Source organism: Filicampus tigris, chromosome 20, assembly GCF_054856515.1.
Source record: "Filicampus tigris isolate MCC_2025a chromosome 20, RoL_Ftig_1.0, whole genome shotgun sequence".
NCBI classification, from domain to species: Eukaryota; Metazoa; Chordata; class Actinopteri; order Syngnathiformes; family Syngnathidae; genus Filicampus; species Filicampus tigris.
In genome coordinates, this window is record NC_141236.1 from 11,839,680 (window position 1) to 11,862,500 (window position 22,821).

General features: G+C 43.3%; 4 protein-coding genes and 1 long non-coding RNA gene across 14 annotated transcripts in view; 2 read left to right on the plus strand and 3 right to left on the minus strand.

Annotated features, from left to right (window-relative positions):
• wasf1 (WASP family member 1) overlaps positions 1-5,786 on the plus strand; it is a 30,227-nt gene extending 24,441 nt beyond the window's left edge. For all 4 annotated transcript variants that reach the window (XM_086018988.1, XM_086018991.1, XM_086018987.1 and 1 more), the window contains 4 exons: positions 690-853; positions 1,489-1,671; positions 2,903-3,477; positions 3,787-5,786. In XM_086018988.1, coding sequence (XP_085875114.1) covers positions 690-853; positions 1,489-1,671; positions 2,903-3,477; positions 3,787-3,944 — 1,080 coding nt within the window. In that variant the 3' untranslated portion in view covers positions 3,945-5,786. The remainder of the gene's footprint in view (positions 1-689; positions 854-1,488; positions 1,672-2,902; positions 3,478-3,786) is intronic.
• Positions 11-3,048, minus strand: LOC147128371 (uncharacterized). Its single transcript, XR_015083893.1, has 5 exons — positions 2,893-3,048; positions 2,715-2,811; positions 1,380-1,639; positions 1,229-1,309; positions 11-843 (listed from the first exon to the last, which is right to left on the minus strand). It is a non-coding gene; the product is annotated as an uncharacterized LOC147128371 (long non-coding RNA).
• On the minus strand, positions 5,068-16,587 carry kif25 (kinesin family member 25). Of its 4 annotated transcripts, none has more exons than XM_086018986.1 (16): positions 12,057-12,263; positions 11,892-11,957; positions 11,370-11,486; positions 11,153-11,294; positions 10,765-10,868; positions 10,351-10,436; positions 10,234-10,273; positions 10,091-10,158; positions 9,931-10,005; positions 9,731-9,865; positions 9,491-9,652; positions 8,723-8,877; positions 8,405-8,638; positions 7,972-8,127; positions 7,727-7,874; positions 5,068-5,689 (listed from the first exon to the last, which is right to left on the minus strand). In XM_086018986.1, the coding sequence occupies exons 1-16, from the start codon at positions 12,123-12,125 to the stop codon at positions 5,620-5,622; spliced, it is 1,827 nt and encodes a 608-aa protein (XP_085875112.1). In that variant the 5' UTR covers positions 12,126-12,263; the 3' UTR covers positions 5,068-5,619. The 4 variants fall into 4 exon arrangements, with proteins under 4 accessions (XP_085875112.1, XP_085875110.1, XP_085875109.1 ...); XM_086018984.1 differs by lacking the exon at positions 5,068-5,689 and adding an exon at positions 16,512-16,587 and having other exon boundaries at positions 6,900-7,874; positions 12,057-12,083; XM_086018983.1 differs by lacking the exon at positions 5,068-5,689 and adding an exon at positions 15,676-15,794 and having other exon boundaries at positions 6,900-7,874; positions 12,057-12,083.
• On the plus strand, positions 13,084-14,705 carry ccdc167 (coiled-coil domain containing 167). Its single transcript, XM_086019082.1, has 4 exons — positions 13,084-13,233; positions 13,346-13,440; positions 13,640-13,692; positions 14,128-14,705. Exons 1-4 carry the CDS (start codon positions 13,183-13,185, stop codon positions 14,247-14,249), a joined length of 321 nt encoding a protein of 106 aa, XP_085875208.1. The 5' UTR covers positions 13,084-13,182; the 3' UTR covers positions 14,250-14,705.
• Positions 16,588-19,908: 3,321 nt separating the features above from the next.
• Positions 19,909-22,821, minus strand: part of gpr6 (G protein-coupled receptor 6) — a 4,233-nt gene continuing 1,320 nt past the window's right edge. The window contains exons 2-4 of one of the 4 annotated variants that reach the window (XM_086018993.1): positions 20,940-21,771; positions 20,626-20,844; positions 19,909-20,249 (exon numbers count right to left, since the gene is read on the minus strand). In XM_086018993.1, the coding sequence (XP_085875119.1) occupies positions 20,235-20,249; positions 20,626-20,844; positions 20,940-21,743 (1,038 nt within the window). In that variant the 5' untranslated portion in view covers positions 21,744-21,771 and the 3' untranslated portion in view covers positions 19,909-20,234. Of the gene's footprint in view, positions 21,772-22,821 lie in introns of all 4 variants that reach the window. The other 3 variants (XR_015083892.1, XM_086018992.1, XM_086018994.1) reach the window with 3 other exon arrangements.

Here is a 22,821-nt window from a genome sequence, read left to right on the forward strand (position 1 = left end):
ATGTGACAAGTGATTCTTTGTGTTTTTTGCTGTTTGTTTGTGTGTTTTTCATTTGTGCTACAGCAGCTTGTGTGTGCTTAAATGCAAGGCATGCCGACATATGGGAGGCCGGGAGCGCAGTGTGACAACGATAAACTAAATTTAGTCTTACTTTTTTTTGGCGCAAATTGTGGAAATGATGTGGCGAGGCATTATTTGTACACATTTTCTGAATAAAGTGACTTAAAAGTTTTTCCAAAATAGGAACTGTGGTTCGGCAAATTTTTTATTATTATTTTTTTTTTTTATTTGACTTGCCAGTGCAAATTTAAAGTACAACTCACTTCACAACAAGCAGCATTTTGGCAGATGGTGAACAGTAAATAGTAGATGGACTGAACCGTTCACCCCCACCCAACTTGTACAGTATGACATTTTCTTGTGAGAAAAAAAGGTTTAGCACTAGTTAAAAGTAACAGTAAATAGTATTATACAGTTGGTTGAGGGGTGGCGTGTTCTCGGCGGGAACCTAAATCAAGTTGTGGATACGAGCTAACCCACGATGCTAACTAACAAACAGCCGCATTTACTTCAGTGTGCTTATTGCGTAATCCTCACCTGGGCATGCTGTAACAGTCGAGTTGAACTCAAAAGACAACAAACACTAACCTGTTCACCTCTCTTTCCTTGCCCGCCTCCGTAATCCCAAGATGAAGGGGATCGATCGCCCGGCGGAGCCCGACAAGGTGCCACGGGCGCCCCACGACCGCAAGAAGGAGTGGCAGAAGCTGGCATTGGGCGCCGAGTTGGCGCAAGACGTCGCTGACGACAAACACAGGGAAGCCAACGGCTCCGCCGGTTACCCTGACAACAGGTGAGTGGATATGTCAACAGTTTGTGCTTCATAAGTAATTTGTCGCGGCTCGTTGCGATTTGCGCGATTTGGCCACCGGGTGGCAGTATAATACAGTCATGCGCACACCACCACTACAATAAGTGAGTCAGTAATAATAGTTGTTTTTGTCTACATGTTTTACTGCACTGTTTGTGTTCAAATACCAGTTACTTAAAGCTTTACAACACCGCCACAAAGATGCCATTCATTAGCCTATCAATGGCATTTATTCTATTCCTAAAACATGTTTGAAAACTACAATAACACATATTTGCAGGTTTTTGGCCTTGATTTGGAACCATAACTCGTAAAAACATTTTGTAAACATCAAATTATTTATGCGTAAATGTGTACCTAATGAGGTGTCCAGTAAGGACGTTCCAGGTGCTCCCTCTCAGTTCTAAATTTCTAACTGGCTCATCAAGGCTCCAAATCCTGCCAGGAAAGAAGATTGATGAGGAATATTACATGAAAATCGGTCGGCCAAGCATAAGAGATGGCTTACTTAGTGTGAGTTCACGCTCCCTGTCGGCGCGGACGAAGCAGCGAGCCAGCACGTTGTGCGAAAAGACGAGAGTGTGAACGGGCGTGACGACCTGCGTTGGTCTCGCCAGGGCTCAGCTGTACATGGAACACTTGGATGGGCCTTTCTCGCTGGCGGCGCTGCCCTACAGCCAGATGAACGAGCTGCTGAGCCGCGGCGGCGCCGACAGAATGTACTCGCGGCCCAACGACCCGCCGCCGCCGCCGCCCGCCATGCACGCGCTGGGGGAGATCAAGCCGCCCTCCGTCATCAGGTGGGAGAAGAAGTTTCACATTTTGCATGACTTTTTGACACAGTGGCGTAACAAGCGAAGGAGTGCTAGGGTCACACTGGGAGGATTTGGGATTTGAGTTGTGTTTTTTTTTTTTAACAAGCCAAAAGGGGTGATAGGACATTGAAGTCATAATTTTGACATTTTCTTGAAAAACAAAATAAAAACGGAAAAAGTGACCAGTCTTAAAAAAAAATACAAACAAAAAGTATGATTTAAATGGATGTTTTCTTGAATATACAGTAAATGATTAAGAAAAAAAAATGTTCATGAAAAAATCTATTAAAAAAAGGTAATTTTTTTAGGGGGAAAGTCAACGTTAACTTAGATTTTACTACTTCTCTTAAAAATATAATTACTTTTCATTCACTTTTTCTTTAATAAAATACAACCATATGATTAAAAAAAACATTTTCTTGAAAAACGTTAAGATCTATTCTTTTGGATAAATAAGACATAATTTTGTACAAACAAAAATAAAGTCATGGACAAATTTTCTGAGGAGGAGGAGTTGGGGTAAGGATGAGAAATTCAATTTCATCTAATTGTCATTGTGTCTTTCATTCAAAAAGAAATCTATTTTTAATGTTGCCCTTCTACGTTGTCGGGATATAGAGCCATCGGATGGATGCTGTAACAAATTTCTTGTTGTTTCTGGTCTAATCTGTCTGGCAGCAGAATTTTAAGTGTCTCTTTGAAGGGTCGACTTAATGGACAATCCGGAGGGGTAGCATTGATTGTGTGGCGGATGGACAGTTGGTGGAGTTTTCTACATCAAAGATGGAGGGAAAAGGATCAATAAAATGCCGTTAGAGGCTGTTGGGTTTTTTTTTTCTGCCGCAGACCTTTGCAGCATATGCCACATGCTTGAAGAGAGGGAGACATCAGAGGGAATAATTAAGTTTGCAGCTGCCGCACCACAAGGGTCCCTTTTTTGATTTTAGTCCCCCCCTAGCAATATTTGGTCTTTATTTTAGGACTCTAGTTTGCGCTTCAGTGCTGTTATGGTCTGGTTTGAGACACACCTCATGAGGGCCATGCTGGTAGTCACCGCTTTCTTCAGCAGACGCCGACCCAGCACCATCTTCAGCTCGGTTGCAAATCCTCTCAGTTTCTGCGTACCTTGACCCACAAACGTAAATGCATTGGATGAGCGTGCGGTTGGTTAGATGACGCGGATGAACCTGCTCTGCTGTTCTCTACCTGCTTGCAGTTCCGGTTCTGGCTTCTCAGACAGCAGACCTCAGTCTCCAGCGCGGACAGCGGGCCTCAACTGCAACGCTCATCCTCCCCCGCCTCCCCCACTTCCTCCGCCACCTCCGCCTCTCCCTTCCTCCGCCTTACGCGGCACACCTCCGCCCCCTGTGCCCCCACTACCCATGCATCAGCAACCCCCGGCCATCCCCCCTCCCCCGGCCCCTCTCCAGATCGCCCCGGGGGTGCTCCACCCGGCTCCTCCGCCGGTGGCGCCGCCCCTCCACTCGTCCTCGCCGGCCCGCCTCCAGCAGGTCCTGGACAAGGGCCCGCACGGGAGCTTCTCGGTTCAGCCGGACGGCGCCGCCTTGCCTCCCCCGCCGGTGCCCCCCCCTCTGCCCCTGGGTGGAGCGCGGAGCTCCTCGCCCTGTCCGTCGGGACCGCCGCCCGTGCCGGCCTTCCCTTCGGCAGGGGCCATGGCCACCCCGCCTCCCCACTCCAACATGCACGATTTGGGAAGCAAGAGGCACCACCCCGCCAATCTGCCGCCCATCAGCGACGCCCGCAGTGTCCTGTTGGAGGCTATTCGAAAGGGTATGTGGAAAATCTGCTAAGTAGCAACCATATTGTTCTTGTTATTTCTATCTATTTTAAAGCTTTACGCTTAGTACCAATACAAAATATGAGGTGCAGGTATTATTTTTGTCCAATTGGGGTCACCATCGTCAGGGTCTGTGACTTTAAATGTGTATGGCTTTAAAAGTCAGGGCTTGCCCGAATCAGAGTTTGCTGGACGACTGTATATGATAGCCGCCACTTTGCACAAGAGGAATATATTTGAAAAACAACCACTAATTTATAGAGGACCTCACTTTTTCCATTTTTTTTTTCAAACACCTTCAGGCATCCAGCTGCGCAAGGTGGAGGAGCAGCGAGAGCAAGAGGCTAAACACGAGCGCGTGGGCAACGACGTGGCCACCATCCTGTCCCGCCGCATCGCCGTCGAGTACTCTGACTCGGAGGACGAGTCAGAGTTTGACGAAGGCGACTGGATGGAGTGATGGACGCAAGAGGAAGCAGCCAGCAGACACTTGCTTGTCGTCCCGCTCACTTTTACTTTTGTCTCGTCTTGTCGTCTTTGTTTGGGACGGAGAGCCTCCGACCTCCTTCGTGTCCCTCGTTGTCGTCTTCCTAGTGGTCCAAAATATCATTCTGTTTGATTTCTGCACTACCACACGCAATTGTGTGATATCTTTTTTTTTTTTTTTTCAAACCACATGCTTTTTTGTCTCCTACCTGTCACCTTTAAAACAGCGGTGGGCAACCTATTGACGGTGGACCATTTATGGCCCGAATGATGCGTGATATGCAATTCTAAAAAAAAAACACCAAAAAAAAAAATGTCCGGCTACCTATGTGTGTCAGACTTTGTGTCAATCAGACGCGCTGGTTGCAGTTGCTAGTATTTTTTAACTCACCGGTTGGGTTTTGGGGTGTTTTGTCCAGAACTGGGATTATTTCAGAATGTTAAAGCCCCTCAAAGAAGTTGTTTAGTAGTTGCCGGAATAATAATAGGGAGAAGAAAGTACTTGTTATATTGTTTTTCACCAATTCAGTTTTCATGATTTTCGTGGGCGGCGTGGCTAAATCTGACTAGAGTCACTCCTTCCCTACTAAATAAAATAATTGTGACGTGCTAGCTAGCTAGCTATGCGTACACCCTGATTTTTTTTTTTTTTTCTTAAGTAGTCAACTTCGAGTTGTTCACAAATCTCTCTGACGTGTCAAATTTGACATCTTTATTTTCACACTAACAGGGACTTTAAATTTGCCACAACCCCAAACGGCAACCTTCCAGATCAGTTTTGGGCATGGGACCTTGAGACTTATTTGTGCATTCTATTATGATACACGTCCACACAATTTCATGTTGATTGGTGAAATTAAGGGGCTGTTTTGTTCTTTCTTTCTTAACCGAGGCTGCTGAATGAAAAGATGAAACGTTTTCACCAAGATCCACTTGGTTGCAAAAAAAAGTCGCTCATCAGAAAAATAAATACACCCTGATTCCAAAATAGCACCTTAAAGGAACGGTTATAAAAAGGTCCAAATGCATTTCAAAATGTTCCCCACCCCTGGTTTAATAGAAAAGGAACCCATGAAAGCATGTTGCATTTCGCACATTTTCTTTGTCATATCTGCTTTTTTTTTTTTTTTTTGCTTGGGAACAATTTGTGTGTTGTTGTCGTGTGCATCCATCCACTGACCTTTAACTCCAGGGAACTCCGAGCTGGAGCGTCTCTGCCTGCCTGCCTGCCTGCCTGCCTGTCTGTCTGTCCAGGTTTTGTGTCCATATCAGGAAAGAAGGACTCTTGAGCCATTGTTTTTTAATGCACCCGCAACCAGTACGGAGGCTTGTCATGACTTGGATGCCCCTGTTCATATGACGTATAGTATGCAGAGTTTCTGAGTGCAGGTGCACCAGGTACAACACCAATGAAGGCAGCTTTCCCACCACACACACAGATCCCCCTTTACTGTGTAACGAGAGGCCTTACCTCGTTTGGTTCTACAACAGCAACCTGCGGAACACATTTTGTGTCACTCCAAAAAAAAAAAAAAAAAAAAAGAAAACGTCAGACATCGTTTCTGTCCGTCCGTTTGTTTGTTTTTTTTCTTTCTACTTGCCTTATTGTCCAAATGTGTCGTTGATTTGATGAATGTATTGTGCCGTTACTACTTACTTGCCTGCGCTTGTATGGATTTGCTGTTTCTATGTTTGGGGAGGAAGGTGAGAAAGCCTGATCTGGAAGAGAGAGAGCAAAAAAAAGACAAGATCAATATCATGTAACTTATGTAACTGTTACAGTTTGCTTGAATTAATAAAACTCTAATGTCACGTCTCCAAATTGGTTTCTTCGCATGGGATGTGATCTGTTGTAGGGTCAAACTGTAGCCATCATTTTTTTTTTTTTTTTTACTTTTATTAACTCTACAGACGTCTGTTCCAGTAGTTATTGACCTGTGAGAGGCAGTGCGGCACCACAGGGATTCCAGACTGCCAAAGAAGAAATGGTAAAAGACGCTCGGCTAACTGCTAGCTTCTCAGCTAACTACATGATCTCGAATGACTTGTGACACATGTTATAGAAACACTCAACACAACCAGTTGCACCTGTGTCGTGGCCTAACTCGGAGTTGACACCAAACATAAGGACTATGTTATAAATATTGATCTGGTTTCATATTTACAATTGTCAAACAAACCGGCTTATAAGCCAAATGAGGAGAAAAAAAAAATCACTCTTAACAAGGAGTTGACAGCGTAATTGTGATACAAGTCAACCACTGTATAATAAATCGGAAAAAGCAAATGCATACTCACCATTGCCCTTGATGACACATGACAGACACGTCTGTTTCAGGAGTGGCCACTGAGTTGCTTTTTTAAACATTCGCGAGCATGTTTAAAATCAAAGACGGAGCCATGTTGTACTGAGCAGGCAGAGCGGAGACGGCGGGGCGAGGCGCTTTCTTCCAAGATAAATTGACGTCACGCGTGGCCTCAATTTCCAGATGAATTTGGCGGGGAAGCTAGGAGGCTTATTGAAAATGTGTGTTTGTTTATGAGAGCAGATAAAAACGATTTAATTACCAAAGACGGTGAGTTTTTCTCCTCATGCTGGGAAGCTGTCCAAATGGGGGAGGAAAGAAAAAAAAAATGCTTTTGCTGCCTCCATCGACTAATCACGCCTCGGCATCTTCACACACTGATGAGTTTTACAGAATCTTCTGGAATATTCCACTTGCCTGCTCCTAATAGTAATTCAAAAAGAAGCTGCAAGAAAAAAAAAAGACAAAAAGAGAGAAAGCTGCTCTGCTGCTGATAGTCCAAGTCTTCTCCTTGGCTTTTATCTACACAGCAGCAGGCTGCTCACTTGAACATTTGAAGTCCTTTGGAATAGACAACCACCAAGGCACACGATGCTTGTAACCTTTAATTACAAGTGAGCCAATTTGCAACAATCACATCTTTATTTGCTTTAAAAACAACAACAGCAACAACAAAACACTACCAACATGAGAATGGATGTAGATATCAAGATTAAAAGCGTGGGTTGAATGAACACAAATGTGCCCGAACCAATAAACAATAAGGCAGTGCAATAACACAAATAAACTCGCTATTCATGTTTTTTTGCATTACTTTGGAAGAAAATTTGATAAATGTTGTTTAGTTTGATTGTAGAAAATAGAATGTGATTGTATAGCAATGAAATATCAATAGGATTATGGTTTGTATAACTTTTTTTTTTCAGTGAACTCAATTCATCAATTAGTAATCAATTCTTCATAAAAGCGGCATCAAGCCGTCTAATGCAACTATCAGTTGACATTTACTGTCAAAGTGAACATAAAACAACAAATGTGTATTTAAAACAACCGCACAACTTTGTCATCCGCTAGCTAGATGAGAACATAAAGCAAAACTCCATACACGTGCTAAGTAATAGCATCGATAGTTGCAGTGTTATACCTTTAAAGCAACGGATATTTACAGATGGTGCGAAAAGTGCAGGCTTTCCAAAACAACTCCAGCAGAGGCAATTATCAAATATGTGACTACATTTTGTTTCACATCTTTGATCATCTACTTGACAATACATCTGCCAGTTACTGCAAAACAATTCATTGTAAACTAAATCCAATTTCTAACTTTGAATTGCTGACCAATCAATGAGTTTGGCTCGAACAGCCTCAAATCTTGGCTTCCATTAGATACACCCGCAGTGGAAATATTTCACATCCTTACAAAAAAATAAATCTCTCGGGAGTTGTTCACTTAACTTTGAGTGTGTTGCTTTTCTTCCTCACGGGATCTCGATGCACTTGGCGGGCCCTGGCTCCGAATGAAAGCGCCTGCAGCGACTCGGTGATGAAGCGCTGCGTGGGGGACACGCACAGCATGACCAGCAGCTTGGCGTCGCCCCCTGGTGGACAAATGTGGCGTTGGTCAAACAAGCGCTGAGTGGTCAGCGTCAGCTAACCTGACGTACAATTTACAAGCAGGTACTTGAAGCCTCTCACCTATGGCGTCCTGCAGCAAGTGAGTGAGCTTGCTGTTCCTGTACGGGACGTGCGGCCTCTGCTCAGCCAGGGCGCCCAGGACATCCGACAGAGCCGAGAGACTCCGGTTGATGCAGGACACTTCCCAGAGCGCTCCGCCGGACACGCCGGTCATATCTTATACACACACTTAGCTCAGTATATTTCAATATTGCATTTAGGGCGCAAAGTGGATGTAGAAAAATAAAAGGATTTTCGGACTTCTATTAGGCTGCCACATCAATCATCTGTGATTGGATGAAGTAAAATGTTGTGTGTAATTCAAACAAACGTAAGTTGAGGTTCCACTGTATTAGTGAAAGCAATTTTCAAGATGTTTCTGGGGGATGTCTTTTACTCACAAATTTTTAGCGGACAGCGCGGGTTTACTGTAACGTTTCGATGCTCCGCTCACCCACGCACTCGCTCCCCGCCAGGTCCACCAGCTGCAGCTTGGTCCGGAACGGCGACTGCGAGGTGGCCGATCTCGGGGACGGGCACGGGGACAGCGAGGGAGAGGACGCGGGACTTTGGAAGCCATCTTCCGGCGAGTTGCGCACGGCGGGGTTGGCGCGGCGACACTTTGGACTCCACGATTCCTTTTGGGCGCTGTGCTGCGTGCTCTTCTTGGCGCTCTGCAGCCGGCGGGCTGAAGGGGAGAGGAATGTGCACGTTTTTTGGGGGTTATTTTTGGGGAATCTCAACAGCTAGCGAGGCAGCGAGCGAGTCTCACCCAGGGCCTGCGCGTTGGGGCTCTTGGAGGAGATAGTGAGCGTGACAATCAGGTGGGAGCGCGACGAGTCGGTGTGCACAAGAGTGGGGGAGTGAGCTCGCAGCCGCAGCACTCTACTCATGATCTGCATCACGTCGCAGGTGTCACACACAGGCCTGATAGGAACATTGCGGTTCGGAAGGGAGATTGGGAAATAAAAGGTTGGTAGGAAGGTACATTTAAAGACCCTCTAAAGTGAATTCAGCGATTTGTTTCGAAATACAGTTCCCAAGTTTGAAGATCATTGGTGAAAACGTGCAAATACTGAGAACTATGCGGTGCCCAATTGTGGAGATAAAGCATTAAACTTGTTTACACCAATTCGGCTTTCCTGATTTAATGAATACGCCTAAAATGGGGACCAGCAGTAGACCCTGGCATGGCCACTTTAGAGCGCCTCGTTGTCAGCTGTGGGTGTGCGCACGTCAGACAAAAAGGCAGAAGAGTGAGGAAGGGCGTAACAAAAGTTTTAAAAAGTCAGATGAGACAGCCAATGTGTGGACAGGGGCTTCGTGCTAGCATGGCCGCTTTAAGAGCGCCTCGTTGTTGCGGCATGGAAAAGCCTGCCAATAACCTGGTGGGATATACAGATATTATAGACAGCCTCATTTTATAAACTTTGTTTTTTTTTTATGAGTTTTTATGACTTTTTTGTGATGTGCCAAATTCAGTGACATTTTCACTTTAACTGTCATGTGTAGGAAACGGCTTGTTACGGTTTGCTCTTACTCCTGCGTGACGGAGGCGACCTGACAGGAAGCGACGGACGTAGCCACATTTTCCCGGCGCTGCCCCGCGTCTTTGGCCAGCAGGTCCAACACGTCGTTGTTGTACACTTCCATCACCGACATCTCCAGCGCGTGGCTCGCTGAGGGCTTCTCGGAGATCAGCCTGGCTCACCGGGTTATTGCTCAGTTTCACATCACCAGGGCCGAAGTGGTGCTGGATTTCAAAATATATCTCTTTTACCGAAAGATCTCTGCGGCGGCCTTTACGATGATGCCCTGCTGCAGCCCTGAGGGTTCATTTGACTCGGGGGATCCCATCATGGTGTGGGTCTTGCCGCTTCCCGTCTGCCCGTATGCCATTATGCACACATTGTAGCTGCGACAAAGGTTTTTTTTGTTGACCTTGGCGTATCGGCGTTGTCACTTTTGTCCGACGCTTACCCGTCCAGCAATGAGGTAAGGAGGGGCTTGACTTCCTCAAACACAGCTTCCTGGGAGTCCTCTGGCCCATGAACCCTGGTGGAAATCATTGACTATCGTGACAGAAAAACATGTAGCCTTTATCATAAAAAAAAAAAAAAAAAAAAAAGCGGCGGTGTACCTCTCAAATTCAAACATTTTGTTGTGTGCTGGCACTCCTGCCTTCATGCACTTCACCACCACGGTGTCCTTCAACAAATAAAATAAGTGGGGGATATAGAAGTAGACACAAAATTATGCATGCACAGTATTTCTAAAGCTTACATCACTGATGGCATGGATCACTCGCTCCGATGATGCAGGCCTGAAAAGGACATGACCGTGTTTAATGCATACATGGAATGTGACAATTTAGACTGTTCCTTTTCATGCAAGACGCACCCCAATCCAGAGGTGGACGACTGGACGTGGTCGAAGGGTAAAAGAGGACGCACCCTGCAGTGCACTCGGATGTTCCCTCTTAGCTCCTGTGATGAATGAAACCAAGTAGAATTGGACTGCTACTTACACATTTTTAAGATACAAGCTGTCACTCAAATGATTTCTTCAGAAATACAAGACCATAGCACTCCAGGGTGGTAGCAAACTTAAAAACAAGCAGTAATTTGGCAGATTGGGAACAATTCTTCAATTCAAGCAAGTGTGTTTCAAGCATGTAGGGGTAACATGATACCCCCGGAAAAAAAAAAAATCACCTCATACAGGTGTGTCTAGAACTAAGCGGACCGGGTAAATTGCGGTTAGCTGTAGTTGCTAGTATTGTCATTCCACAGATAAAGGATGTCATGAACTCACCACCAACGTGTTGTGAAGTTCTTTCCTCCTCTGCCTCTCCGCTACGCACTTGTCCCGCTCCTCCACCAGAGAGCGCTCCAGAGCAGTTAAACGGGCTTGCAAATCTGAGTGCAAGAATTGACTCGGATGTAATCAAACTCAAATTTGGATATTTTCGTTAACCACGATTTAGGGATGTAAATTACTGAAAACTACAATTCTGGGATATAAACCAAACCAGTTATGAAGCCATAAACCAAACCAATTATGAGGCATGAACCAAACAAACTTTGAATGTGCATAGTAAATCAACCCAAATTTGGAGACGTAAACCGATTTAAATCCAGGGGCGTAAATCATCCAAATTTGGAAATGCAATTGTTGGGTGTTCATGTACTCCTTGACTTACTCTCAACAGTGTCTTCGTCACATTCACAAGAAGAGCATCTTTGTTGTTCCACGTTCTCCTGTAGCTGCTTGCTCTTTTCCTCCAGCTCAGCGGCAAAACTCACATAGACGGCAAAAAGCTCACTTAGACACTGCTTCAGGGCCTGAAACCAAGATAGAAGAAAAAAAACAGGAAGGAAATCTGGTCTGAAATCAGGTCTGTGTAATTTTGTTCTTACCTGGACCTCAGAAATAAGTTTGCTAATGGCTGAGCAAGTGACCTTCTTTTCAGCCTGTGGAGGGTTGGAGGCCTTGATGTCCTTCTCTTCTTGCTCCTGTTGCAGTTTTGCCAAAGACTAAAACAAGGAAAACACACTCACTCAACAAATGGTTTTAATATCAAGTTTGACTGTGGTAGGATCACACGTGATACAAATTTGGTCCGTTTGTAAGACTTCATTGAGAGCTCAACATAACACCCACCCTAATCTAAAATAAATAAATAAATAAAGACATGTATTCTCATTCTTCTATTTTGATGAATTTAGGGCTTTCTCTTCATTGAAGTGGACTGTCAATGATTCTTTAATCCATTGTCTCCAATGAAATGCATTTCGGGATCTATGGATGCGGGGAAATGAGTAGCAACACATAAATTGTGTAATTTGAAATGTGTCATGATGCTTTTAAATTAAATAAATCACATTTAAGAGTGTCTCTGAATCTCCCATACTGGTTCACTAAAGAAATAAGCCTCTTACCTCAGCGAGCCTTATATGAAGAATAGCGTTCTCTGTCTCCAGTTCTAGTATTCGCTCCTCTTTGCCCTAAAAACACAATGACGGGTATTATTTTATGATAATTATTAATAACATGAACCCCCACGAACCTCTGAAAAAGATTTCCCCACCATTAGCAGTACTTACTCTGAGTTTGTGTTCCAGCAGGTGCACCTGATGGGCAAATATTTGGTCACGGTTAACAAAAAGAGGCATATTTTGGGACGGTGGTATATGAAAGGGAAAAGAGGAAGGTTTTAGAGCGAGGAGAAGCGCTTTTAGCCTGATCTCGGCTGTTAGCAAGCTCTTAAAGTCTTGTAATCCGATTAGAAACTGCCCACAACAATTTATGAATGCTCACCTGTCTCGAAAGTTCTGCTATAAATACTCGTTTAATGTTGTTGTTTTTAAACAAAACTCGGTTTTAACTACGCAATTAATAACATTCAAACGCTGGAACTCGCTTGAAAATCTAGTATAACTTAACTATTTTGGCGTTGTTTAAAAGGCGGTTCGAGACAAGTGACTTCCAGTTTCAGTAGGTGTCGCTAATGTTTGTAATTGAAGGTTTGCCAACTGCCAAATCAAACCAAAGAAGAAGAAGGCGAACGAAGTACAATAAAAAAGTTGGACACAAGATGGTAGCAGAGTGCAAAGAATTTAAAAAAAGAAGAAAAAAAAAAGAACATACGGCCAGAGAGAAAGAAATGTATTAAATAAATAAATTATAAAAAGCACATAAATATAAAGTTTTGTGTGCTTTCCAATTTGTGGCTTGTCCAGTAGTTCCAATATATTGCTTGACTTCATTTTCAAACATACAAATATTTGGTTTGTGATTAATGTATTAACATTTATGAATATGCCACTTAGCCAACAACATAATAAGATGTGTAATATAAAATGCTTTCTTTGTTGTTGTTATTCACAGATTGATAGTCGTTGAAGCAAAATCAAAACAACGGGAAAAATGTGGTTCCATAATGACAAACTAGCTTTGCAAAATTTTCCAGAAAATGGGCAATCCTATCCCACCCTTCACAAAAAAGCAAAAAAAACATTGTACGGGTAACAGCTCAGTTTAGTTGCACAGATGACACATTCAATATGGCGGATACAGCTACGCATCCCAGCAACTAACACTCCGCTTATTTCAAGGCGGGGTATATTTGATGGTGGAACCAACGAAGAAGAAAATCCTTTCCGTATTCGTCATGCTCTTTGAAACTCTCCCGATAGTGAATGTGCATTTCACGCGTTTTTTCTTTCAAAAATGGTGAAAGTAAAGGACAAGCGGCGGGAGAACACCAGCGTGGCCAGTGAGGTAACATGACAAGCCTATCTGAGCTTTGCTGCTTTTGTTGGAAAGGTTTAACTCGTTAGAATTGCCGTTTAATGGAAAAACACGTTTTTCCACCCGATATGAATGAATGCAGATTGACCGCCTGGAGGAGCGGCGGGCTCGTTGTCATGACAACCTGGAAAAAGCCGAGTTTACCAGCAGGAAAGGGAAGCTGTCAGAGGAGGAGAGGTGACAAGAATATCCATCAATAATTTTATCCACAGTCATAATAATTACAATAACAACATAACTACTACAAAGTTCCAAAAATAGGTTGTTTGGAAAGGCAGTGGGTCTGTCTGGGAAATTGTCGGCACTTCTTCTAACTTTGACATGATCATATTTTTAAAAAGTAGGTATTTGGTACCTTTCCCTTCTCTTTTTGCAGGCAACAACTGGAAAAACACATGGCAGTCATAACAGAAAGGATGCAAAATTTGGGTATGAACCACAAGTCTACCGATTTGACGCTGTACACTTGCTTGAATATTAATTTAGTTGTATGTTTCATGATTTCATGAAGTACATATCAAGCGTAATATTTACAATTTCAAGTATTTATTTTATTTAACATGCATTTATAATACAATGTACTTGTGAAAAATGTCATTATATATTTGCATATCATATACTTATGTTTACTTTGATTATAAACATGTAATTGCCCAAACCACAATGCTGTAAAAGCTTAGAGGACCTACGTTGTCATTATGGCTCTATTAACACAACACAACCCCCAAAAAGATGTTCGATCGCTCGATATCAGAACTAGAAAATGTGTCGGGACCGTGAAAAACTGCTCTTGGGTGCACATAAAGACATGCGCCGTACTCGCATGTATATTAATAACCCCTTTGAAATGTTTTCCTGCACCAGACAAGGAGTTGCAGCTGTTACGAGAGCAGAACAGGAGGAACATGTTGCTGTCGGTGGCGTTGCTGGCCATCTGCGCTCTCTTCTACTACATCTTCATCTACGACCAAAACGAACACTCGTGACGACAAAATCGCGACTCCACAACATTTATGAGTGTGTGTTTTTTTTAATGATCTCAGGGGAGTCCTGCTGCTAGATTACTGACCAAACCGGGTGCTACTCATGATATAAGTGCCTACCGCCTTATGGAAAGCCGTTTGAGCATTTATCCCATATCCATCTTGACGTCCATCTTGTTAACGCGCTCTCTGTCATCACTAGTAAGACAATTCAGTGCACTAGATATTAAAAAGATATGGACTAAATGTTCAAACGGTATACAGTATATGTATATGTGACATCTGACGCTAAGCCATTCATTAGCCTGAGCTACATTCACGTCCGTTTTATTTCACCTCAATATCACCAAGTGTGCTTATCGTCAAATAAAAGCCTACATAACGTGCACTTATACTTGACTTGACTTGTATGCATGTCACCGGTATGATTTAAAAGAGAATAAAGTAACTTCAATAATGCATGCGTTCCTTTTGTGCCGATATTATTGATTTACTATGATGAGAATTACTATTGCAACCACAGCTGCTATTCAAAACGAAAAGAAAAAAAACGGTATCTAAAGATTACGCCGGTTTGACTCATAAGTGGTCTGTTATTCTCATCTGGCATTTGTGATTATTATTTTTCCCCTACTCAGAGAGAGTATTTTAAGTTAGTGAATTATTTGGGGAAAAGAAAATGACAGTATTTTGTTTGCCATTAAAGATATTTCTCTGGAAAGCAAGGGTTCATTACGTGACTCACTGCTTCCACAAAAAAAAAAAACCTGAAATGGTCAACATGTGGAAGATAAAGAGAGATTACTGGCAGGCAGAACGAGATGAACAGCGGACTCTTATTTATTTTGGGACTTGTGACATGCTACTTTTTGTGAAAAAAAAATAAAATATTTGAGCTCTTAACGCAGATGTTTCATATTGACTGGGCAAACACCGTTTTGGGAATTGTACAAAAATGTGTTGTGTAATTAAATGTTTTTAAAAAAAAAAAAAGTTTTGTACAAAAGTATTTCACAAGGAAAGTCTACGATGTTTTTTGTATTTTTAGGATAGGAAATAAAAAAATAGTTAATTAAAAGTCAATTGTTGTTAATATTATTATTATGCCATTCCAGTGGCTGAGCATGTTGTCCACAATGATTTATTCATCATTCTAGGTCTGCCGAGTGAATCATGTTTGCGTGGCCCCACTCGCTCACTCAGTCACTCAGTCCATTATAACCGCCCCCACACCCGCCCAATCGCTTGTGGCCAAAGTAAACAAGGTGATTACGTAACAGCACCTTGGTCACATTTGAAATATGATTATCATGGGTTTCATAATTTAAAGCGAAATTAATTAAATGAGTGCATTTAGACGGTTGTGAAGGAAACACAAATGCACGTCTCACTCATCAACATTTTACACTTTTGTCTCTTAGAACCTTACATTTGACATGCACAGTTGCTCCTCTTCAATACAATCGATAGGACCAAGGCGGGGCGCGACATTTCGGCCCCCCGAGCTGGCCGACATCACAACCTGGCTCGGCTACCCTTGTAGAAAAAAAAAACAACTCGCCAGCCGTCGACTAGATAGCACTGCTACAAAGTTGGCATTTAGTATGCTAGCATCCGGCATCCTAGCAACTTCAGAAAACACTGGCAAGCTAATAATAGTTTATATTTAAAATACATTTAAATGAATATAGTAATACTGTAGTCAAGTAGATAACATGGTTACATACGAACAAGCGGTTTGCTAACATTGTTAGCAATTTTATAGATCATTGAAAATGCTAATAGTTGGTATGCTAACATCTAGCAACATGGGACTCAGCACAATAAAAAGTGTACAGCAGAAATACACTTTCAAGGCATGAATATCTCCTGTTTCATAAGCAAGTGGGAGCAAAATGCTAATAACGCTAAGTGTGGATATGCTAATGCCGAAAAGGGGCAGCATTTAAAATCGAGTAGGTCAAAGTGACTTGTGTGACTCACACTCGGCATTAGTTAATGACATTTAATAGGCCGTCGTACTTTGGCTCCTCGACTAGTGATCGACTGAGGTGCGGCCTCGGCATGCTCTTGCCGTCCTTTTGGGTCAGGCTGACCCGCTAGCGGAGATATTGGCTACTGGAGGGTAATGTGGTGCAAATAAATAGCGCTCTTGCTGAGACAGTAAAAAGTAATACTTGCTTGAAAAGTGTGAGTTGCTCGAAAGCTGGAAAGGAAATAAAGCATTATGACCTCTGATAAAAAAAACCCCATCGGCAACCTTACCTTTGAACTCAAGACAGGTGAGCCATCTTGCTGGCAATCAATACGGCTTTTTGCTGTGGCGCACATCTACGAGTATCTAAAAGGAAGAATAGATGAAAATGAGGAATTATGATGAACATACAGAGGGAATTTGTATTTGTACTAGAGCCCGATCAATATGTTTTTTGTTTTTTTCTAGGATAATTCCAATTCTGATATTTGGCAGAGCAAAATTCTGATAATCGATGAATTGGCCGATTAATTAAAAAATATATAATGAATAAAATGACTTCCTTTTTGGTCCTTTAACGCTTGCAACAATAAAAATATGAATTACAGGCAGAACATTTGACTGTCTTACGTCACTTTGACTTTCAGTATTTGTTTACCTTTACAACAAGAGGCAAAAAAAAAAGATTATTTATTGCAGATTATAGTTATAGTATATCAATAGTTAATATAGGCTAGCCAATGAATCAGTAGGGTCCTAATTTATATAAAAATATTGTAGATTAATACGAAATTTTACAAAGATTGAATTGTTTTGTAGGAAATTGCAGTTTGGCTTTTGAATATGATTATGGTTGATTCAAAACTCAGCCACATCAGTGTTGTGAGAGGGTGTGCACACTTGTGCAACCACATTATCCAAGTTGTTCATTTTTACTTCCCCTCTAGAAAATATTTTAGGCCAAACTATTGGTGCAAATAGTTTTGGAAAGATTTATCTCGGTGTCTTTGTTTTTTTTTCCATCTCACCAAAAAGCTTGCTTTTGAAAAAGGGTGTGTAGACCCTTTCTCTCGATTGTAGCTGTTGTGTCCGACGATTCCTCAGAAGTGTCCCCGCCCGATCATCAGGCACCCACACACAATCTGCTCGACAAACGCTTGACCGGCAAGCCAGGAAAGCATGTCTCGTTGCGTTTCCACAGTAACCATCGCAAGTGTGATGAGGACACATCTCGATTGCGCAATCGCACGTCTCAAGGCCTTTTTTGATTCAAGCGAAGGGCAAATAATTACATCAAGAATTTGTAGTGGAATGAATTCAATTAATGAGGAATAACTGGGTGGCGTTGTTACAGTTTATTAAATAATTTAAAGTGCTCAACAAGTCTGCTGTTGCATCCGGGGTGATATTTCAATTACGGTGAAAAAAATGCACATCTAATCTGAGACGATTTTTTAAAATATCATTCTAAAAATTCAGTTTACCGGGTACTTATAGGTAATTGTGAGCTGTATGCTGTATTTTGTGTTTACATTTCTTTTTCAATATTTACTAATGATATGTCATTCAGCATACAGTGTGTTGCAATATGTAATCCAAGTATATAATATGTAACGTGTGCACAATCCTTCCATGCCAAAAATGGGAATAATACTAGACCAATCAGATTGGGCGCTCAGTAGCGTCCGTTTGTAAAAGCGTGGTACAAGTCTAAAAAAAAAAAACTGAAGCGTGGCAACAACATCTGTCGAGGGGGAGCAAAAACAGCAAAAACAAACACGTAGGTCTCGTCAGACCACTAATGGATTTGACCTGTGACCCATTTCCGCCTTGCCCTATGCTATAAATACACCTTGCGCAACTTTCTCTCTCCTAGCATTATGAATGTATTCTCCAAACTACTACTACTACTACGACAAAACTACTTTTTTGTCCACACAGCATTAAAATGTTAATCTGGTAATATTCCAAATTTGGCAACAATCGGACAGAACGTCCGGGCTCTTATGTAGCAACATTAACATGAACAATTTTCTTCTCCTAACATTACGACTTTCCGCTCAAAATAGCACGTTAATCTCGCAATGGTCCGATTTCTGTATTTTACTTTAACGGGTGCTTCTGAGTTGATTAGTTTTTGCGTCTTTCCTTGCCAGCCTGCTGACGAGGAATATTTTAGGACGATCTCGCAGGCATCCGGCTCGGTCACACACGTTGACACGTGGGCGCCACCCCCGGGGGTCCTCATTATCGTGGAGATGACGCGTCACTTTCAACAAACACATTCATTTCCTGCGAGTGCGCCATGCTGAGCGAGGCGTCGTAACAGCGCCAAAAAAAAAAAAAAAAAAGTCAATGAGTCTCATGGGGAGGAAGAGGAGGCGGCTTCATTGAGGAAAGATTGGATGTCGCCAATTCATGCTAGTCTGGAGAGGACGTTCATTTGGCACGTTTTTACACAGGTGACACTCACACCGAGAGCATTTTTTTTATTTTTTATTAACATTTCGACTTTTCCCTACGAAGAATTTGATTTTGTCACGGCTTGAATGTCGGAACATTCTTACTCCTCGATACAGTCCAAAATGAATCTCGTAGCAGTCTAACTTTAATCTTGTAATTTTACTTTAGTGTGACTTTAATGTCATAACATTCCGATTGTCCTCTCGAAACAGGACAATTTGAAGCTAGTTGTTATGACTGGTTGTTTACGTGATGTATCAGTTGCTCTGCAGTTGCTATGGTCCTTTTATACTTTGTACTTTATGATGTCATATAGGCCTTAAGTCTTACAGTTTAAAACTTTTGAGTTAGACAGTGACACATTGTCAGTACGTCAAACATTCTTTGAGTGAGGATGCAAACTCTCTTCCAGTCCTGATCTGTGTTGTTACTTTTTACTCTTCAACTTCTGTGTCATATCCGCGAATGGGTCTAAATCCCGATCCTCAAAATGACATTAGTCATGTTAAGATGTACGTTTTTTCATTTTTTCAATATGAATTTAAAAGAATGATTTTTTTTTTTTCACATAACATTATGTTCGTGTTTTATTTACTTTAGTAACAATCCAGCTTTTTCACGAAATGTTACAATATTCATGTAACATTCCGAATTTTCTTGTCAGTTTCTGATTTTAATCATGTAATTTCCGAACTTACAACTTGAATGCAACAATTGTGACTTTTCTCTTGTAATATTACACAATTATACTTACAGCATTCACACTTTCACAGCAACCCAACATCAATCTTTCATGTAACATTTGACTTTTTTTCTCAAAACATGACCTTATTGAAGAACATGTACTTTTTTCTCATAACATGCTACTCTCGTAACATTCTGACTTTACAAATATGGATTCCCCCCCCCCCCCATAAAACAATGAACTCAAAATAAGTAAGAACCGGCAATGTTGGTATTTGAATGTGGTCACCCGGGAGAAAGGGTTCCTTCAGCACGTTTTCAGAAGACAACACGTGCACACGAACACGTACGGCGTGAGAGCAAACATGCTTGCAATGTGTCTGCGAGGAAATTGAAGCCATTTTGTTTTTTCGCAGACGAGCACTTTGCGCCGCCAACGTGCCATTAGCCTGGTCAAACATGACCAGCCGCGCTCCAACGGCAAATCAGAGTGAGCTGGAAAGGAACACAAGGACGAGTCCGTACACACGTAGCTTTTTGCATTTGTAGCACTTTATTCTTTTTTTTTCCCTCCCTGGTAGAAAACACAGTGAAAGACACGAAACATACAAAATAGAAAAATGGCACAGCGGTCACAATACAAGAAGGGTTGTTAATAATACTGCTTTGGCATTTCAAAACGAAACAAAAACAAACAGACGTTGAATAAAGTGCAAATGTTTTTCCTGTCCTTTTTTTTTTTTTCTTTCCATGAAGGTACATTCACAGGTGAAGTGTGAATTTTTCTCACAGTCTTTTTCTTGTTCAGTGTTTCTCAGAGCTCCCTCCAGAACTCGTTAAAGTGCTGATATCCAACGGCTGCCACTTTACACACAGGGGACCTTCAAAAACAAAAATATGAAGGATGTTATGAACTCTGAAATACATAAATACAGTAAAATTGTTTGGCTAAAAAAAAAATGTAAGCGCCTTATATAAAAACTTATTGAGGGGTAAAATAATAGTTGTGTTGCGATATTACGAGAAATAAGTTATGAAGTTGTTTTTTTTTTTCACTTCTCTCTGACCGTATTCTTGTCACTTTTTTCTCATGACATAACATTAATAAATAATCCACCAAACCATTGATTTTTTTGGGACGACCATCATCTCATAACGTCGCGACCGCAATCATGTTACAATCGAAATATCTGAACATTGCGACTTTTTTTTGTACCGTTACGACTTGAACCTCATAACCCCGCGAGCGTTACTCGCCTTAGTGCGGCGACTCGCTTTTCTCGTAGCGTCCCAAGTCGGAAGGCAACCAAAAACCTCGGCGTAAAGTGGCAGCGGCACGAGACGCGGCCGCTTTTTGTTCGGCGGCCGGCGGGAGGAGCGGCTCACACTTCGCTGGGCGACCTGGAGCGGTAGGCGGCGTCGGCCCGAAAGCAGCCGCACAGGAGCACGTAGATGGAGCGCTGGATCTCGGCGTTCCTGTAGGCGTAGATGATGGGGTTGATCATGGAATTGTAGGTGGCGGGCAGCAGCGTGGCGTACGTGTACACCGACGGGTACTCCCGCTGGCCCACCAGGCAGTAGACGGCGAAGGGCAGCCAGCTGGCGCCGAAGGTGCCCAGGATGATGGCCAGGGTGGACACGCCCTTCTTGGTGGCCACGTAGTGCGAGGCGGCGAAAAAGTGCTGCTGCAGGGCGATCTGGTGGGCGTGGCGGCACACGATCTTGCAGATCTTAAAGTAGAGCGTCAGCATGAGCGCGAAGATGACGAAGAAGGCGGCGGCCAGCAGCGCCACGTTGCCCCGAGTCAGCGGCCGCACGATGCTGCACTCCGCCGGCCGCTCCAGGCAGTTCCAGCCCAGCACGGGCAGCAGGCCCAGCAGCAGAGAGACGCCCCAGGTGGCCAGCAGCATGGCCTGGGTCCAGCGCAGCGTCTTCTCCGAAAAGTAGGTGAGGGCGTTGTAGAGCGACAGGTAGCGGTCCACCGTGATGGCCAGCAGGCTGATGATGGAGGCGGCGAAGGAGGCCACCAGGAAGCCCACCGTCACCAGGCTGACCGTCTGCGAGGAGACCACGTACTGAAAGACGAAGTTGAGGATGAGCCCCACGCCGGCCAGCAGGTCGGCCGTGGCCAGGCTGCCCACCAGCACGAACATGGGAGTCCTGAGCGTGGGCGTGTAGAAGATGATGGCCACCACGATGGCGTTCTCGCAGGCGATGGCCGTGCCCGACAGGCACAGCATGATGTCCCACGGGTTGACGGCGAAGGCCGGCGCGGCGCCCGGCCACGGCGCCGGGGTGCCGTTGCGCTGCGGCTCCGCCCACCGCGCCGCCTCGGCCCACGAGGCGTTCGCCGAAGGGGCGGCAGAGTCGTTCATTGCCGCCGGGTCGATTCGCTTCGCGCTCCTGCGGGGGGGGGGGGGGGGGGGGGGGGGGGGACAAAACGCAGGGGGGGGTCAGGACGGATCCAGTGCGGACTCCCATCCACGGCCTCGACCCGCTTCTACGTCTTCCTTCCTTATCAGATCTTGCGTTCCTTCCTTCTCTCCGAGCCACTTTCTTATGTCCTATCCTTTTCCTCAAACTACTTTCTTGCCTTCCTTACCTCAAAACTGCTTTTTTCATCTCTCCTTCCCTCCCTCAGCCCCACATTCTGTATCCTTCCTTCTTTCGCTGAAAACCAATTTTCTGGTTTCAAGCATAAGAAAGCAAAATATAAAAAAATAAAACCAATTTTCTGCCTTCCTTTTTCACCTCTTTCCCTCCACCCAAAGCAGATTTTTTTCTTTTCTTCCTGATCATTTTCCTTCCACATTTTTCCATCATTCCACATTTTTCCATCCTTCCTTTGCTTAAAATGACTTTCCTTCCTTCTCTACCTCCTTCCTTCCACTCAGAACTCATTTCCTTCCATCCTGCCTTCTTCCCCTTGGCCCTCCTTCAATCAGCATTCACTCATTTTTTTTTTACATCTAATATCACAGGTGTGGACTCAGCATTCACACAATGTACATTTTTGCAAATTTCAATTTGAATGCCCGTCTCTCAGCATTGAAACAACCAATATTACTACTTTGAGTGCGTGTCTCAGCATTCTCCCAACACATTTTCGACACATTTGATAACTAGTCTCCTGGCATGCACACTATTTTACTGCACTTGTCTCTCAGCATTCACACACAAAATATTATAATGCAGTATCAGGACTTTGAATGTTATTCTCTTAGCATGCACAATCTAAAAAATGCCATACACTTGTCTCTCAACATTCAGACTGCATATTTTGGATACTTGTCTTGCAGTATACGGACAATACTTTCAATTCAATATAATTCATTTGAATGCTTGTCTCCTAGCACGCACAATTCTAATGCACTTGTCCCTCAGTGAGTGCATTTTTTTTTTTGTCTCTTAGCATGCACCTAAGGCACATTGCTGAGACACCATTTACATGCA

Bases quoted from the DNA above. Each gene is read 5' to 3' on its own strand.
- kif25 (XM_086018986.1), bottom strand. From the start codon at position 12,125: ATGCCTCTTTTTGTTAACCGTGACCAAATATTTGCCCATCAGGTGCAC. The intron at 10,274-10,350 runs GTGCGTCTTGCA...TGTCCTTTTCAG, and splicing joins TCGTCCACCTCTGGATTGGG to GCCTGCATCATCGGAGCGAG. The intron at 8,639-8,722 runs GTGAGACTCGCT...TCTCCCCTTCAG, and splicing joins CCCCAACGCGCAGGCCCTGG to CCCGCCGGCTGCAGAGCGCC.
- ccdc167 (XM_086019082.1), top strand. From the start codon at position 13,183: ATGGTGAAAGTAAAGGACAAGCGGCGGGAGAACACCAGCGTGGCCAGT. The intron at 13,441-13,639 runs GTGACAAGAATA...CTCTTTTTGCAG, and splicing joins AAGCTGTCAGAGGAGGAGAG to GCAACAACTGGAAAAACACA. The intron at 13,693-14,127 runs GTATGAACCACA...TTCCTGCACCAG, and splicing joins AGAAAGGATGCAAAATTTGG to ACAAGGAGTTGCAGCTGTTA.